Source organism: Nannobrachium achirus (assembly GCF_963921795.1).
Source record: "Nannobrachium achirus genome assembly, chromosome: 12".
In the NCBI taxonomy this organism is placed as follows: Eukaryota; Metazoa; Chordata; class Actinopteri; order Myctophiformes; family Myctophidae; genus Nannobrachium; species Nannobrachium achirus.
Genome location: NC_137832.1, coordinates 54,830,791 through 54,850,315, shown reverse-complemented (window position 1 = coordinate 54,850,315; position 19,525 = coordinate 54,830,791). Strand labels below are relative to the sequence as shown.

Genomic DNA, 19,525 nt, shown 5'->3' with positions numbered 1-19,525 from the left:
GTTTGTAACTCAAATTTTGCTTCTGGGTGGTCCCTGGAACAAAATATTTTGAGATGGGGGTCCGTGGCCAAATACATATCATTTTGGGGGTCCTTCACATGAAAAGGTTTGAGAACCACTACTGACATAGTAGTCTCTCAAGAACAGACTAACTGAGCTCCAGTTAAGTGAAAAGGACCTTTTCTTTGACGATGGCTGACCAGATTGCTGACACAGAAACATAGGGTTTTCAAAAAATCTTAGAAGGATTCAAAAGACACTTATAGAATCAGGTCAAAATTCTAATTTTCACGATTTTTCAAAAATAGCAGATCTACAAGCTCGCAGCGCGGCACTCGGTGCCGCGCTGTGAGCTTGTATATCTGCTATTTTTCAATAGTTAAAGCATAAAATAATGATACACAATATAGTGTACCCGTTCTGAATGGGTTATAGGACTGTAAATGATGAACCCAATGACTATAACTCAACTGTGTACTTTAGTGGTTCTCAAATGGGTCATGTGAGATACAGTAGACACTAGAAACTCATATGTTTCTGTTCATTTTAATGAAAAAAAAGAGAAAGAAACATTGACAAAATGTGTGTGCCTGCTGATCTGTTAAAGTGTTAAGATTTTGAACACAATTGAAATCTGACTTGAATTCACCCTTTGGGACCCTCTGGTTGGTCCCTGACTGACCAACCAGAAGGCTCTATCAGCCTTGTCCCGCCCTGGTTCCGCTTTTTTATGTTGAATTTGCTAAAAGATAATTTTTGGAGAAATGAAAACATTTAAAAACATGCTGAGACACTACTGCCGCTGAGCAGCTCCATTTTACTGAAACCAAGTTTGAAATTAGAATTGAACACACAGAATAACAATAAGAAGCAACTGAATTAAAATGGTAGGATGGTGGATGGAGTGTCCCACCGAATGTCCCACCAAGACACAGCAACCAATGGGTGTGAAGAGGGGCGGGACTTGACAAAAGGGTGAATTGGACTTCTTGAAATGTCAGGCCATAGTTTCAAATAAATCTGCTCAGGAGGCACCGATTTACAGTTCACTCCATTTCTTATTTGTCATGGTATTGTATTATTCATACAGTAGGATCTTGGGTTATTATTAATTCATATATCATAAATATGCTAGCTTTGCAGTTTTCTAAGCAAAATGTTGAAGTCTGGTAAAGCAGTTAATTGGATCCAGAAATCAGGAGAAAGGAGACAGTGAAGTATAAGAAGTTTGAGAAACACTGCTTTACCTTGATTACTGTTGACCATTTTCCAATGCACCAATTGACCTACCAAACAATCTCTCTAGGGGGCAGTGCTTACCTTTTTCTCACTGTCAGAATGTTTTTGAGCGGTGGTCACAACGCTCCTATACGTGGCCGTGTGTGTGTGGGTATGTCTGTCTGTCTCCGTGTCTGTCTGTCTGTCTGTCTGTCTGTCTGTAGCCTGCAGTAACCTTTTCTGACCACACATGTTAAGGGAGGGGCGCTGTTGTTCAGGCCAGGCCAGACCAGGCACACACACACACACACACACACACACAGGGGGGGGGGGGGACCACCGCTCAGTTCACACGGGTGTGATTTTTGTTTGTTTTTAGCATAGTGATTCTATTTTTCATCAAGGCTTTTTTCCTTTGCATTAATCAACAAGACGGAGTAGCATACTCCAATACTGCAGTCTACAGCAGTGATTCTCAACACCTTTTCAGGCCGCAACCCCCAAAATAATCATATTTTAACTGGGGACCCCCCCACCCTGACGAGCACTAAGAGTTGAGGCATTACATTTTGTATAACATGGTTCTATTGTGAAAATAGCAGATCTACATGCTCACAACGCCTTGCTGCTATTTTCACAATTTCTGCCTCTAAGATTTGACAATTTGGCCAATGTTTAATTTGTCATTTTAGAGGTATTAAAACGTCCTTAAAAATGTAACTTTAGAAACGTGCAGATACCCTCTATACACTTAAACTTTGTTGGTTTGTTTACTGTTGAGAGAGAAAATAATGTTGCACATTAAGTTAATCATCTGGGGACCCCAACAAATAATTTGAGGACCCCCCTGGGGGTCCCGACCCACAGGTTGAGAACCACTGTTCTATTGAATATCTTCTGCTATTTTTGTCAATAGTTAAAGCATAAAATAATGGTTAAAGTGGTTAAAGTGTAAATTAATAGTGACCCAGTACGCAGGTGGACAGGGGCAGTCTACACTACCTTAATGAATGCTCTGACAGGTGAACAGGGGCAGTCTACAGTACCTTAACCCATTTAGGCCTAGAATTATTGAATGCTTTAACCAGTGAAAAATAGCAGATATACAAGCTCACAGCGCGGCACCGAGTGCTGCTATTTTTGAAAAAGTCGTGAAAATGTGTGCCAATCTTTGAATATGTATTTTCAAAGCAAACGGTTGTAACTCAAATTTCGCTTCTGGGTGGTCCCTGGAACTAGATATTTTGAGATGGAGGTCCGTGGCCAAATAAATATAATTTTGCGGGTCCTTCACATGAAAAAGTTTGAGAACCACTGACATAGTAGTCTCTCAAGAACAGGCTTACTGAGCTCCATTTAAGTGAAAAGGACCTTTTCTTTGACGATGGCTAGCCAGATTGCTGACATAGAAACATAGGTTTTTTCAAAAAACCTTAGAAGGATTCAAAAGACACTTATCGAATGGGGTCAAAATTCTAATTTTCACGATTTTTCAAAAATAGCAGATCTACAAGCTCGCAGCGCGGCACTCGGTGCCGCGCTGTGAGCTTGTATATCTGCTATTTTTCAATAGTTAAAGCATAAAATAATAATACACTATAATGTGTACCCGTTATTAATGAAGCTCTGACAGGTTGGACAGGGGCAGTCAGTCTACAGTACCTTAATGATGCTCTGACAGGTGGACAGGGGCAGCCCCACCAGGCTGGTGCCGTTGATGGACATGATCTGGTCTCCGATGGTCAGGTTCCCGGAGCGCTCGGCCGGCCCAGAATGCATCATGTTGGCGATGATGACCGTGGGCAGGATGGACCCCCAGCCGCTCTCCACGATCACCACGCCCAGGATCTCTCCCTTGGCCTTCTCCACGTGCACCTGGAAGAGGAGGCCAGGGGGAAAACAACAACAACAACATCACACATGCTTCTCTTTGCTCTTGTAGCCCATAGCACAAGTTTATCGTAGCACTTGCCTACCCACGATGGCCATACAAACGTATGCAAAGGCTGATACCAGGACATTTAACATAAATTGTAACCTTTTAACTGAAGTTATCTGGGTTGTAAGGCCTTGGACAATATAATATCCAATTAGACAGGATTGGTCATGCTTCACTTGACATCACAACAGCGACTTTAAGCAATGGCGGCTACGGCAGATGGCTACGGTAACCGGAAATGATCAGCGCTTGATAGATAAACCTGCTCGCCGTCGCAGCCGTCCCTACAACGGCAATATAGTGGCTACAATGTCTGCTGTATAGACGCGTCGTCATGGGAACTACTCTGTGCCTCATATCTTGCCCAGGCTTTTCTCTTTGCAGATGAGTAAGCCTGGCTACGCGAGGCAATCACAATAATATAAATGGTAAGACGGATTCTTTTTAATTTTTGGAGCTGTGGAACACAAGCTCCCAATAGACAGGTATGTCCGTGGGTATGTGGCTGGGTGGCTGGCTGGGTGGCTGGGTGGCTGGCCGTGTCCGTAGTCTGGCAATACCTTGAGTGGCCACACACAACACACTAGTTAAAGGAGGGGCGCTGTTTTGTGCAGGCCAGGCACACTCACCACTCACTCATTAGAACAGTTTACAGTTCACACACACACACACACACACACACACACACACACACACACACACACACACACACACACACACACACACACACACACACACACACACACACACACACACACACACATAATTTATAGATCTAGAACACATAGAATTTATATATAGAACACTTAGAATTCATAGATCTAAAACACATAGAATCAAAAGCATAGATCTGGAGCTGCTCAAATTCACAGCTCCACTTCGAACGAGGTTTGATTTTTTTGTATTATTGTTTTGGACATAATGAGGTCTTACCCTTACGCACACCGCCTTGGTGTGCGTAAGGGTAAGACCTCATTATGTCCGTGCGTGCGTCCGAGCATGTGTGCGTGCATGCGTGCGTGTCTCTGTCTCTCACGTCCTTGCAGTTCTCTGTCTTGGAGAAGTGCACCAGGTCATCGTTGTACATGTCCTGGGTGTTGAGCAGGTCGCTGTACTCCTTCTGGCTCAGGTCCTCTGGGTTGATGCCGTTGGCCCTCAGGAACTCCTGGTAAGCCACGCTGAAGGCCTGCCCGATGGACTGGGCGATCAGCTGGGCCTGGGGGCAGGGACGTGCAGAGAATGGTAGAGAAGCAGGCGCTGAAATCTTTAAGGACACTTTTGGTGACTTTTGGCAATCTCAAAGCTCCCAACGTGCCACACTGGGACGCTATGTGAGCTTGGAGGTCGGCTATTTTCAGCACGTGATACCACACTGAACTAAGCATAATCAAGCCAATATTGAGTCGTGGCGTATGGCATGGATTTCTACACAGAGAGGGCAATTCTTTCAACATTAGATGCTGCATTCAAGTTCAGGAGAGGGCACTTTACAGATGAGTGGTCCTATGTATTCAATTCATCAACATAGCATACAAAATTAACACAATAATAATATATATATATTGCAATATATGTCTTCCCCATCTACCAGTAGTTTGTGGTCTCCTGATATATGTTTTTAGGACAGTTTTGAAAGAAACCAGTGATTCACATACTTTAATGGATGGTGTCAGGGTATTCCACATTTTGGTGGCAGAGCAGTATAATGAGACTGTTCCCATGTTTGGTATAAATCAGGATGCACTCACGTCCTCGGACTCGAACACGTGGCAGACCATCTTGTACTGCCTCTTGTCGTCCTGGTCGGGCTCCGACGCCTCGGTGCTCTCCTGGGAGTCGGAGCGGGGCATGCGGCGCCGCGCCATCAGCACCACGATGTTCCCGATGTCAGCGATGTACGAGATGGTCCTCAGAGGGTGGTCCATCATGGTCTCCTGTAGGGGGCGCAAGAGGTAGAGGAGGAGATTTGTGTAGTTCTCCTTGAACAGGAGCAAATAGCTCCAACATTTGGCTTTGTCCGGTGTACAAATAATGTCCAGGCCTTAAAATAAACTGAAGCATGACCTAGATATGGCCTACATCTTGGCACAAATGTCTCAAAGTTTGTTGTACGCCCGGTGTTTTAACACACTCAAAGAATTAAAAAGTAGCATTGATATCTACAAGCATGCAAAGTGACACGTTGTGAGCTTTGAGCTGGCCATTGGGAAAAGCGGTACAACTCCCGAAAGGCGGGTCCATTCCCGGCCGCTCCAGGCCGGCCATTAAAAAAAATGGCCGGCCCACAAAGTAAATATAACTATTATGGCCCACTGGCTTGTCTCTCATGATCTGAAATGGAAAATATTTGAGTAGCAGCAGCTATAGAGAGAGATCTCTCTCTATAGCTCTGAGTAGCAGCAGAGCCCACAGAGCCGTTACATTGGCCCCAATGCCTTGTATATCATCTGAATACCGGCCCACTACTCCCTAGCTTCCTTGACTACTCCTGGATGGTCTACATACAACAACATTAGACTATCTTTGTACCAGAAAAACAACGAGACCTAAAATCACAGTAACCGTTCATCGGTTAGTATTTGGGGCCTCGCGGCGCGTTAGTATTATACAGTTGGTATAATAAATGTTGGTATTATACAGTAGGTATTATAAATGTTGGTATTATACAGTTGGTATTATAAATGTTGGTATTATACAGTAGGTATTATAAATGTTGGTATTATACAGTAGGTATTATAAATGTTGGTATTATACAGTTGGTATTATAAATGTTGGTATTATACAGTAGGTATTATAAATGTTGGTATTATACAGTAGGTATTATAAATGTTGGTATTATACAGTTGGTATTATAAATGTTGGTATTATACAGTAGGTATTATAAATGTTGGTATTATACAGTTGGTATTATAATAATGTTGGTATTCTACAGTTGGTATTATAAATGTTGGTATTCTACAGTTGGTATTATAAATGTTGGTATTCTACAGTTGGTATTATAAATGTTGGTATTATACAGTTGGTATTATAAATGTTGGTATTATACAGTAGGTATTATAAATGTTGGTATTATACAGTTGGTATTATAATAATGTTGGTATTCTACAGTTGGTATTATAAATGTTGGTATTCTACAGTTGGTATTATAAATGTTGGTATTCTACAGTTGGTATTATAAATGTTGGTATTATACAGTTGGTATTATAATAATGTTGGTATTCTACAGTTGGTATTATAAATGTTGGTATTCTACAGTTGGTATTATAATAATGTTGGTATTCTACAGTTGGTATTATAAATGTTGGTATTCTACAGTTGGTATTATAAATGTTAGTATTCTACAGTTGGTATTATAAATGTTGGTATTCTACAGTTGGTATTATAAATGTTGGTATTATACAGTTGGTATTATAAATGTTAGTATTATACAGTTGGTATTATAAATGTTAGTATTATACAGTTGGTATTATAAATGTTGGTATTCTACAGTTGGTATTATAAATGTTGGTATTCTACAGTTGGTATTATAAATGTTAGTATTATACAGTTGGTATTATAAATGTTGGTATTCTACAGTTGGTATTATAAATGTTGGTATTCTACAGTTGGTATTATAATAATGTTGGTATTCTACAGTTGGTATTATAATAATGTTGGTATTCTACAGTTGGTATTATAAATGTTGGTATTCTACAGTTGGTATTATAATAATGTTGGTATTCTACAGTTGGTATTATAAATGTTGGTATTCTACAGTTGGTATTATAAATGTTAGTATTATACAGTTGGTATTATAATAATGTTGGTATTCTACAGTTGGTATTATAAATGTTAGTATTATACAGTTGGTATAATAAATGTTGGTATTATACAGTAGGTATTATAAATGTTGGTATTATACAGTTGGTATTATAATAATGTTGGTATTCTACAGTTGGTATTATAATAAATGTTGGTATTATACAGTTGGTATTATAATAATGTTGGTATTCTACAGTTGGTATTATAAATGTTGGTATTCTACAGTTGGTATTATAATAATGTTGGTATTCTACAGTTGGTATTATAAATGTTGGTATTCTACAGTTGGTATTATAATAATGTTGGTATTATACAGTTGGTATTATAATAATGTTGGTATTCTACAGTTGGTATTATAAATGTTGGTATTCTACAGTTGGTATTATAATAATGTTGGTATTATACAGTTGGTATTATAATAATGTTGGTATTATACAGTTGGTATTATAAATGTTGGTATTCTACAGTTGGTATTATAATAATGTTGGTATTATACAGTTGGTATTATAATAATGTTGGTATTCTACAGTTGGTATTATAAATGTTGGTATTCTACAGTTGGTATTATAAATGTTGGTATTCTACAGTTGGTATTATAATAATGTTGGTATTATACAGTTGGTATTATAATAATGTTGGTATTATACAGTTGGTATTATAATAATGTTGGTATTCTAAATGTTGGTATTCTACAGTTGGTATTATAATAATGTTGGTATTATACAGTTGGTATTATAATAATGTTGGTATTATACAGTTGGTATTATAATAATGTTGGTATTATACAGTTGGTATTATAATAATGTTGGTATTATACAGTTGGTATTATAATAATGTTGGTATTCTACAGTTGGTATTATAATAATGTTGGTATTCTACAGTTGGTATTATAAATGTTGGTATTCTACAGTTGGTATTATAATAATGTTGGTATTATACAGTTGGTATTATAATAATGTTGGTATTATACAGTTGGTATTATAAATGTTGGTATTCTACAGTTGGTATTATAATAATGTTGGTATTATACAGTTGGTATTATAATAATGTTGGTATTCTACAGTTGGTATTATAAATGTTGGTATTCTACAGTTGGTATTATAAATGTTGGTATTCTACAGTTGGTATTATAATAATGTTGGTATTATACAGTTGGTATTATAATAATGTTGGTATTATACAGTTGGTATTATAATAATGTTGGTATTATACAGTTGGTATTATAATAATGTTGGTATTCTAAATGTTGGTATTCTACAGTTGGTATTATAATAATGTTGGTATTATACAGTTGGTATTATAATAATGTTGGTATTATACAGTTGGTATTATAATAATGTTGGTATTATACAGTTGGTATTATAATAATGTTGGTATTATACAGTTGGTATTATAATAATGTTGGTATTCTACAGTTGGTATTATAAATGTTGGTATTCTACAGTTGGTATTATAAATGTTGGTATTCTACAGTTGGTATTATAAATGTTGGTATTCTACAGTTGGTATTATAAATGTTGGTATTCTACAGTTGGTATTATAAATGTTGGTATTCTACAGTTGGTATTATAAATGTTGGTATTCTACAGTTGGTATTATAAATGTTGGTATTCTACAGTTGGTATTATAATAATGTTGGTATTATACAGTTGGTATTATAATAATGTTGGTATTATACAGTTGGTATTATAATAATGTTGGTATTATACAGTTGGTATTATAATAATGTTGGTATTCTACAGTTGGTATTATAAATGTTGGTATTCTACAGTTGGTATTATACATGTTGGTATTCTACAGTTGGTATTATAAATGTTGGTATTCTACAGTTGATATTATAAATGTTGGTGTTCCTACCTGAGAGTCAGCGTTGAGGACTTTAATCCTCTGTGTGGAGATGAACAGATCCACCTCTGTCATGGGCTGAGGCTCTCCTTCAGGGGCCTGTGAGACACAAACGTAAAACATTAAAACATTTTTTTTTTTAATGTTCATCTATAGCACCAAAGTCCTGACATCACTCCCGCTAACCCTGGGCCCCAATATATCATGTCATAAATAAGAACTGTGTTCCAAAAATGAACAAATCAGCCTGGCGATTTCATGACCAAGTGAGACAGCGCCCTTTAGTGGCAACGGGCTGACCTCATGCTTCCTTCTATGCATGAGGAGTCCAAGTTGCTTCTTTTCACCTGACAGGGGGGAGTTTCCCCGGTTGGACATAGCGCGTGGAAGGAACATGTTATTCCAACCAGTTCCTTTAGCCGTCTATCAGGCACCCCGGCTGGCAAGGGGGAGGCAGTATAGAGACCAGGATTACTGTATGTTTTTTTTGTGAGGGTACCTACCCTAGGAGACACGGGGAGAACATGCAAACTCCACACAGAAAGGCCCCCAGGACCTTCTAGCTGTGAGGTAACAGCACTACTGACTGCACCACCGTGCCCCCTTTTGAGTACCCCCATTTGAGAAACACTGTTGTATCTGGTCGTGCTGGTTCACTGTTAATTAGGATTACAGTTAGGTTTAGCCAAGGTTTTTGTTGCCCCCCAGCGAGGCAGACCACTCGACCTGTTTGCTCAGAACACAACAGACTACAGCAGTAGGCCACTAGAGCCGACTCAGTGCTGTTCGAGTTATGTACCGATAGGGACAGAATCATAAATTATTGCTTGCAATGCCAGCACACTATTTTCCACCACGGAGGAAAGCCGGGCAGACGTGTTCGTCTATCAATCAATACATCCGGTATAATCTCTCTGATCTATTAGACAGTGAGAGAGGGAGCAGTGAGGGAAAGAGCCCCACTTGGAACGAACGCACGCATGCACGCAGGCACACGCACACGCACACACGCGCACGCACGTGCGCGCGCACACACACACACACACACACACACACACACACACACACACACACACACACACACACACACACACACACACACACACACACACACACACACACACACACACACACACACACACACACACACACACACACACACACATTTGGTGGATAAGGTACTGCACCTTCTTTCTGTTCTGTGCTGCTTTCTGCGCCGTCTGTAGAGTGAGTTAGAGAATAGAATAGAATAGAATAGAATAGAATAGAATAGAATATATGAGTTACGAGAGAGCAGCAGCGACACAATGATGACTGATCATGTTGGCTCAACGTGTGTCGTGAAAGAATCATGGTACAATTACACTTTACTGTTATTATATATGAATAATGTTGGGTGGAATATGTTCAAAACTGTTCATTTTCAGGATCAAATTCAGAAACAGGTAAAACTAAAAATCAGATCTACAAGCTCGAAATGCGTAGTTTGCGGACCTGCTACTTTAGATGCTTTTCTGAGACACTGTAGTGTGATCAAGTAGGACGTTGACAGGGGGAAAAAACACAAAGTTAAAATATGGAGACAACAGGTTTCTACAGTAAGACCCTTGAGATGCATCATCTCGTTTTGGTCCTTAAATGTTTTGACTGTGTGTGTGTGCGTGTGCGCGCGTGTGTGTGTGTGTGCGTGCGTGCGTGTGTGTGTGTGTGTGCGTGTGTGCGTGTGTACAGTACCTTGATGCGGCTCACTGCCTCCTGAGCCTGCATCATGCGTACATTCTTGGAGGGAGTCTTGTCAGACAGCAGCTGGGTGGAGCCAAGGTAGTTGGCGGCAAAGATGATGCCGTCAATCAGGTCCTCCGGGTCACATGGGCCCGGGACTGGGAGGAGAGGAGAGGAGGTGCATGGGGGAGAGGAAAGCGGACATAGCAGGAACGTTAACACCCATTTTCCACCTGTCATCATATCGTCACTGTTGGGCAGGAACCTATTTTTTAATTTGAAACTTTTTTTTTAAATATATGTTTTTGGGCTTTATTTATGCCTTTATTGATAGGACAGTAGACTGACAGGAAACGGGGAGGGAGACGGGGAGTGACATGCAGCAAAGGTAATCGGGATCAGGAATCAAACCAGCGACATGCTGTCAGGCTACACTGAAACTATGTGGTATGCACCTGGACCGGTAGGCCAATTTTCCACACACACACAACAGAGACAATATAATTGGTCCTCAATAATGTGCATTATAAGCACATTATTATTATTATTTCAGAATGCCAACTTTCTAAACAGAAAGGCTGCAGTTTCCAATGAGCTTGGAATCAATATGAAAGGAAAATGCTTCAGGAAGTTAGACACTTACCTTCAACATAGGTTGGGAAGGATGCCAGACTTCTTCTAGACTATGGAAGTAGAGCAGATGGAACACATATAATTAATATGGTACAAAATAGTTAAGTCTAGGAATTTCACATAGAAATATATTTTAAAATATACATTCCAAAGAATTACCGGTAATACATTTTGAGTAGTTTTGTATACAGCACTTAACGCTTCCAGTGCCAGCCCCTAGAGGGCACCAAAGAATGCCAGACTTTCTCCCATAGGGGACTGCATTAGCATCCGGGGGCTCACGTTGCAGTGACGCGCGTGCTCACGTTCGTGCACGTCATGGAAAGGTCCCGGATGATAATGCTAACAGAATAGCTATTCCCATTTTGTCATTTTAAAGATCATTTTTCGGCGATTTCGCCGTCAATAAACCTCGCGCCACATCCCTAAAAACACAATCCAGAGATATGGGCCTCCAAAGATGTGGTTTTTCATTGGATTCGGCGGCGATTCGCGGCGCCGTTCGCGGCTAACGGCCGGCATGGCGGCCCCCGGATTTGGAACACTGGATTTTAAATTTAGGCTCAGGCTTCAGAAGGCCTCGGATCATTTTATTCATTTCATTAAAAAAGCCGAACATGTTCGGGATAGGCACACTGAACGTCGTTCCGGAAGCGGCGCTGAACATTTGGTGAACATTGGGGGGCTCAAATGTATTTTAAACCATTTTTAATGGAATATATCGTCGGACCATGTAAAATGGCTAGCTGGCTAGCGTAGGACGAAAAAATTGTATTGGATTGAAATAAAGCCGAACATGTTCGGGATAGGCACAGAATGAGTTAACAGACAGAGTACTATTATAATATAAAACAAAGCAGCACCTCTTTTTAAGCAGGTGGCGAATCCAGAGAGTTAATCTGATAATAAAATAACCTCTTTGTTGGCAGATGGTGAATCCAGAAAGTTAATGTGATAATAAAATAACCTCTTTGTCTTTGTTAATGGGACAATAATGTAAAAACAGCACCTCTTTGTTAGCAGGAGGTGAATCCAGAGAGTCATCTTGAAGCAGTGCATGTCTGCTGGAAGACTCTGCTCCCAGGGGGAACGAGGACTCTGAACCTGGAGACTGGACAAACAACACAGAGAGAGAGAGTCATTAAGCACCTTCACTCCAGTACTGTACTTATCTTTTTTGTGTGCTCCCCAGACTGGGCGACATTGGCTCAGGACGTAAATCGGCCGCTTGGGAATTGGGAAGGTCTACTTCAACCCAGGGCTCCCCCAGAGTCAGTGTCGAAGTGTCCTTGAGAAAGACTCTGAACCCCTAACTGCTCCCGATGAGCAGGTTGGTGCTTTGCATGGTTTCCTCTGCCATCTGTGTGTGTGAAGGGTGAATGTAATGCACAATCTATGTAAAGCGCCTTGCAAAGAGGCACTATACACTACAGGTATAAGTAAACCATTTACAATTTGCGGTAACAATAATAATACATCCAATTTATATAGCACTTTTCTTGGTACTCAAAGTGGGCTTTACAAGAACTGACAAACAAAAATCAACAACTTTATTAAGGGAATAACTAGATTAGAAGACTAAAAAGACATTCAAAAGTTAAAAGGGAAAGGGGGGCGATTGGAATGTTGTTGTAATGGGACCTGTCCATGGGACGAGGGAGGGGCCCCGTCTCGTGAGGTCGAGCGAGAAAAGATGCGGGCTGCAAGGTGCACCTAAATGTGCGCCTAAATGTGCAAAATTAACCTTTTCAATTACGTTTAAAAAAATGACAGGAATAAATGTAAAGGTATATCAAGTCTTAAACAATATCTATAGCACCTAAATTTAGAACAAATATGGGAACATTCTCATTCTACTGCTCTGCCACTCAAATGTGGAATCAGGAGATGAGGACAGTATTTTGCGCAACATCGTACCACTTCGCGGACATGAAGAGAGAAAAAAAGAAGAAAACGCAAGGCTAGGAGGGAATCCCCCTGAAAGGGGAAGATACAGTAGGCTGTTAGGCTTCTAGACTCTGAGTCACTCTATACACTAACACAGCACACAGGTCACATGATATCCTGCCAGGTTGGACAAAAGCATCTTTAATCAAGGAGCATTTTCTTCAATAATATATTGGGTACTGACCTGATGAAAGGGGCTGTAAGTTAAATGTTAAATGGCTCTACATTCCAATAAAGTTTGCTTTGAAAAATATATATTAAAAGATAAAAAAAAAAAATAGCAGTTCTACAAGCTCGCACCGTGACACTCGGTGCCATGCTGTGAGCTTCTATATCTGCTATTTCAGTTAAAGTGGTTCCAGATCTTAATGGGTTAAGTATTTGTTCGGTAACAGGTTGGGATACCGATTTTGTCCTATCAGAATAGAGGCGTCACGCAGGATAAACAAGTGGAATTGGATGTGATGAAACGATCAATGAGCGTGAGGAGAGACACAATTGCAACTGGAACACTACGTAATTTAACCGATCAATTATATTTGTAGGGTTCTTTTTCCTGATTGGATACAATTCGTATCCCAAACTGAAAATGTCTTTGGTGTTTAAACTAACGAGCTGTAGAGAGACTCTATAGCGCTGATTACTGTCAGAATATAGAGCTTTAACTTTTTCATTCTTTTAAAAGGATCCCTGCATAATAAGCCTTATATGCCTTAATTCATTATAATTGCCCCATATAACTTAACTTATTATATTAATTAAAAACACCTTAAATATTTAATTATTAGAAATAGCTTGTTTTTCCGCTCCTGTCGCAAGTTGAGCGTGACACCCGAGTGCAATAAAATTAATTGTTTTTAGTTTGACTAGATCTTCTCCACTAGTCCCTCCCAAACATTTTAGTCTAGTTTTTATTTGTTGACGAAATTGTCAATATATTTAGTCTCGGTTTTGGTCATCATAGCTTAGCTTTTATTTAGTTTTTGACTAGTTTTCGCCAGTGAAAAAAGGTAACTGACGGACATTTCTTTCTGCGCAGTTTTTTTAGCCGACAAAACGAACAGTGGAGTCCAACCTCATCTCCGCGCTGTGGTTCTGCCTCAGCCTCTGCCTCTGCCTCTGTCTGCTTTGTGGCGCTGCTGTTCTGTTGTTCTTGTTGTTCTTTCTCGTGATGGTCCACTTGGTACATCCAGTAGTTCTCCATGTTCTCAACACACTGAACAACAACCGCTACCAACTAGCAGCGATGGAACCTGCTGGCGGTTCCGTTCCAAAAAAAGCACTCTTTTTTTTTTAAAGAAAAATATCCACTATAGCCAGCTATATAGTGTATACCAGACCAGACCAGACCAGACGAGGTGTGATGTCAAGGCAGTCTTCCTTCTCGGGTACAGGACTACTCAGGTGACGCAAGCTAGGTATCAGAATTCACTGTGCGTATCACGAGTCAGTGTGTGTGTGTGTGTGTGTGTGTGTGTGTGTGTGTGTGTGTGTGTGTGTGTGTGTGTGTGTGTGTGTGTGTGTGTGTTCGAGAGGACCAAATAGAATAGAAATATAAATTAAATTAGTTGTTTTAAGGTAGAACATTTTTATATAGGTTTATTAGAAAAGGATTCAGGTTGGGGTTTAGATTTAGGTTTAGAGGTTAGGTTTAGGGGGTTGGAATTAAGAGTTAAACATAAGTGAGTGTGTGTGTGTGTGTGTGTGTGTGCGTGCGTGCGTGCGTGCGTGCGTGCGTGCGTGCGTGCGTGCGTGCGTGCGTGCGTGAGTGCGTGCGTGTGTGTGCGTGTGTCCTCAAGTCAAGTGGAGGTTGTTCTGTGAATTTTGCAAAGGTAAACAGACTGGGGCGATGATGTGCAAGGAGTCAAGATTGTGAATCGAATTAGAGTTAATAATGTTATGCATTAATGTTACGTAAGTGAATTATATTTGCAAGCTAACTGATTTAAAATGATATACATTTTCCAGAGTCTACATATTGGCAATTAGTGTGAATTAAAAGGGATATAAAAAAAGAGTTTGGGAATCGTTTTGAATAGTCTTAGAATTTAGAATCTAATCGTGAAACTTCTCTGCGAAATCCCTGGAAAAGGGATACTAGGGTTCAAGTGGTGGTCCTATCACATACACTTTGAGTAACTCCGAGGACCCCCTAGGGGTCCCCGTACGTACCCCATGCTCCACAGTGTACAGACAGACTACGGAGGTTAAAGCCATGGAAGAAGGATAAAAGGAGCTTTCTCTGCCTGGGTTATCTGAGCTTCAGCACTAAATTATTGACGCCTCTCAAAGACTCTTTGCTGTTCTCTCTCTCTCCTACACTGAATAAATAAAGCATAGATAAGGGTGTGGCCTCTGCACAATGTGCTGGCTTGGAGCCGTGTGGACGGACGTGGGGTTCGAATCCGACTCCTGTCTTTTTGTCTCTCCTCTCTCTCTCTCTGCTCTCGGTTTCCTGTCTTCGTTTACACACTCCTACCTACGTAAAGCATGAAAATCCCCCAACGCACGACACAACCACACAAATCTTTACAAAGAATTACTTAAAAAAGTGTACTCTCCACCAGGCCGGGTTGCCTACCCAGGGGCTGTGTCAGTCGCGGGGTGCAGCCAACATGACACGAGGAAGCGGCTGGGGGGGGGGGGATAAAGACGACAGACTCTCTCTGCGTGTGTGGCGTCCCCTATGGCCAGAAGTGAATGCGGTTTGGGAGGTGGCCAGTGGCCTCTCAACATGCGATTCCTATTGATTTTGACTCAACATGCGATTCCAATTTGACGATGATTGGATGTTGCCTTCATGAAATATGCCGTTGTTTGTGACAAACAGGACCCCGCCCGGAGAGGTTGAGTTGACTCACAGAGCCATTACTCTGTCAAGAGCTAACAACAGCCTGAAATGAACACCAGGCACGCACACACGCACACGCACACGCACACACACACACACACACACACACACACACACACACACACACACACACACACACACACAGAGCCTGACAATGTGACACATTGTCAACAACACCATTTAGCTTGCCTCGGCCCCTGATGGCGGCCGCTGGTCACTGACACGTTCTCAACACATTTACTTTTCGGGTGTGTGTGCTCACCTCGCCCCCTAGCGACTGCTGCAGGTCACTGCATTCTGCGGTGGGGCTCAGGTCCTGTCTCATCACCCACACAGGCTCCTTGGGCTCGTCGGGGGTGTAGGGAGACCTCACCGTGCGTGTTTTCACCTGGAGGGGAACATTGTTCAAAAATAGAATAATTTAAAAATAAACAGATGTAAAAATAGCAGATATACTGTACAAGCTCACTCACTGCGTGGCACGAATAAATAGCCAAGGAAATGGTGTTATAGACCCGTCCCCCTATATATATATATGTCACCGGATGTTAGAGAAACAGGACGGCCGAGAAATGGAGCACTCGCGGTGCCGCACGGGGCGGAACAAGCGGTCGCCCACAACAACGTCCTCCAGGCGGAGCCCATCGATTGTCCACGACATTGCAAGCGGCGCGAAGGCCAGCGGACCTTGGTCCTGCTCTTCGCCCCCGAGCGCCGCAGGCGCGAGTGGCCGCGAAGAGCGGGCCAGGGCCGCGCGGCCGGCGGAGCGCCGCGCGAGTTACGAAGCCGTGGTGAATGCAATCGTTATATTTATGCCCAGGCCGTAAGGCCTGGGCAAGCCCAAGATAAACGCTCATAGTAAGCTAATGGCTAAGCTAATGGCTAAGCTAATGGCTAAACACCGCCCAGCTAGGCTAGTAAATAAAGAAAGGGAGTCGCAAACGAGTGAGGTCAGCGCCTGCACTAGTGAATGGCTGTCTATGGGCTGTCGTCGCCATCTGGTGGTGATTAGTGTGTGGTGAACGAAACAAGCGCTCTTACAATGAACGTCCTGAGTTACCCAAACATACTGTAACATATATATATATATATAATATATATATATATATAGTGTTTGATTTTTTTTATGTTGCTTATTTAGCAAAAGAAAAATTACAGATCCACTATTTGAAGAAAAAAGTAGGCTTAAGTGATTAATCAGACACAAAAAGTGCTTCTCGATTATTCAATTAATCGGAAAATGTATCGCTAGAGCGGCGATTCTCAAAGTGTGTTGTCTGAGGACCCCCCCAGGGTCCTCCAGGGGGTCCCCAGCAAAAGCAGCTATCACAATCCTTTTAACCACTTTATCCATTTATATGTTGGCTATCCAAATATAGCAGATCTACAAGCTCACAGCGCTGTGCTGCATGCAAGCTTGTAGATCTAATATTTTAGATTTCGTTTAGACATTTATGTTGCAAAAGTCTGGAAGATTTTGAATGATTTTCATAATATAAAATATTATTATTAATATATCAAAGTCGGGGTCCTTGACGTGAAAAGGTTTGAGAACCACCGCGATGGGAGTAAACGCTGAGAAAATAATGGAGATTTTCACCTCCTCAATGGCCTCCTTGATGTCCTTGATGGCCAGCGAGATGGCGTCCCGCTTCTGCTGATTGTTCTTCGCCACGACGGGCTGCTCTGATTGGCCGACGGGCAGGCCCTCCGACAGTTCCCCCTGCTGGCTGAGTGTTTCGTCGCCGGTCGGCGACTCGCCCACTTGCAGGTCGGCTTGTGGTTTCGGGTCCCCCGGCGCGGCTAGCTCGCCGCCTTCGTCAATGGCGTGGGGCACGGAGATCTGGTTTCCTTTAAGGGCACCGGCAAACACATCGTTTTAAATTGCTGGATGGTAAAATTATATCGTTAGCCTAATTGCATAACGGCCGGGCTACACCAGAAAACGCTTGCGCACGCGTGCGCTGTCTGTGCGTGTGCGAAAAGCCCCAGGCTACACCAAGGACGGGGTATATGTGCGGGAAACCAGAGAGTCTGTGTACAAAATGCATGCGCGTGCGTACAAAATAGAACCGATCCTATTTTTACAGCATGCGTATCCGGGGCTCGCGCTATCCATGAGCCTGATGTAGCCGATATCATTGATATATATTGGATCTTTCCAAGCGCTCAGGCGCGCGCACACCCCGCTTAGGCACTGACGAAAAGGCTTGGACTCTTATGGTTCCATTTGGTTACTGTTTGAACTCAGTGGTGTACTGTGGATTCATGGACATGCACACACACACACACACACACACACACACACACACACACACACACACACACACACACACAAGCTTCGTGCGTGTGCACGTGCGTGTCCAGAGAAGATTGAGGAGGATAATCCATTTGTTTACAAACGCTCGCGAAACTAAAATCCAAAAATCGCGGTAAAATCGCGGTAAAGTGTCGCCGTGAAAACAATCAGCTCTCTGCTTCCATGGGGCTGTTTTCATGTCATTCTGAGATAAAGCCGTTCTTATGTTTCAAAGTAGAATGTAAAGCATGATAAGTCCTTCCGTGATGTCTTCCCCAGAGGGGCTGCCTTCACTGACTGGGAGACGTAATGGACTCAGGTCATGCAAAGGGCAGCTGCAGTCTCAAAAAGTTAACTGTTTGTTGCCTCGTCTGTGGACGATATAACTTCCTGTGGCAGGGGGACACCTAGTGGCCATAACTCGTCCCTGAACGAGTTTGGCTCCCCAGGTGTTAATGTAGGCCTATTTATTAAAGGGATATTCCACTTTCAACAGGGAGCAGTGGAAGGGCCTCTCTCCACATACACACCCATTGTAACTTCAAACTCCATAATAACCATGATAGATTCATTAAAAACACCCATTATTTTTTCTGGTGACTCGAGTCATTTTACCCTCCTAATACGTGAGCAGGCCGTGTTTTTTCAATAACTTTTTTTATTTATTTTTTAATAATTATTTGGGAAAATGGAAAAAAATTAAATACAAAAACATAATTATTAAAAATAAATGAAAAAAGTTATCGGAAAAACACGGCCTGCTCACATATTAGGAGGGTAGTATGAGTCACCAGAAAAAATAATGGGTGTTTTTAATGAATCTATCATGGTTAAAATGAAGTTTGAAGTTACAGTGGGTGTGTGTGGGGAGAGGCCCTGGGCCTGGAGGGCCTGGTAACATTTACATCAAATATCTAAATATTGAATCAAGCTAATTAAAAACTGTTCAGGGTATTCATAAAAGCCTGATTAGATGAGAAAATTACCAAAAGTTTTTTTGAAAGTGTAATATCCCTTTAACTCACGATATATATGAAATGTTTTTCTATTTACTTCATGAACGGGGATACTTTAGTGCACTAACCTTGCAGGCTCCTGTAATTTAGTTCAAGAATCCATCAGCCAACGTTCTCTTTGGACTGCTTCAGGATATATGTCTACACCTAATAGTACTTAGCAGGTCACACAATGGACCATTGATACGCATCCAGTCAGGGCCATTCCTATGTTAATTCACCGTGTTGATACTCGGCAGCTCTTGTAAGCTTTT

The 19,525-nt window shown here is 41.6% G+C and overlaps 1 protein-coding gene across 1 annotated transcript in view; it reads right to left on the bottom strand.

Moving 5' to 3' along the window:
* The window catches only part of apba1a (amyloid beta (A4) precursor protein-binding, family A, member 1a), a gene marked incomplete at both ends in the record, with an annotated part of 30,532 nt that overhangs the window by 5,627 nt on the left and 5,380 nt on the right, over positions 1 to 19,525 (bottom strand). Inside the window, 10 exon segments of the mRNA XM_080738768.1 lie at positions 2,881 to 3,093; positions 4,194 to 4,373; positions 4,906 to 5,091; positions 8,816 to 8,902; positions 9,991 to 10,023; positions 10,538 to 10,683; positions 11,169 to 11,208; positions 12,168 to 12,269; positions 16,219 to 16,344; positions 17,557 to 17,807. Coding sequence (XP_080594894.1) covers positions 2,881 to 3,093; positions 4,194 to 4,373; positions 4,906 to 5,091; positions 8,816 to 8,902; positions 9,991 to 10,023; positions 10,538 to 10,683; positions 11,169 to 11,208; positions 12,168 to 12,269; positions 16,219 to 16,344; positions 17,557 to 17,807 — 1,364 coding nt within the window.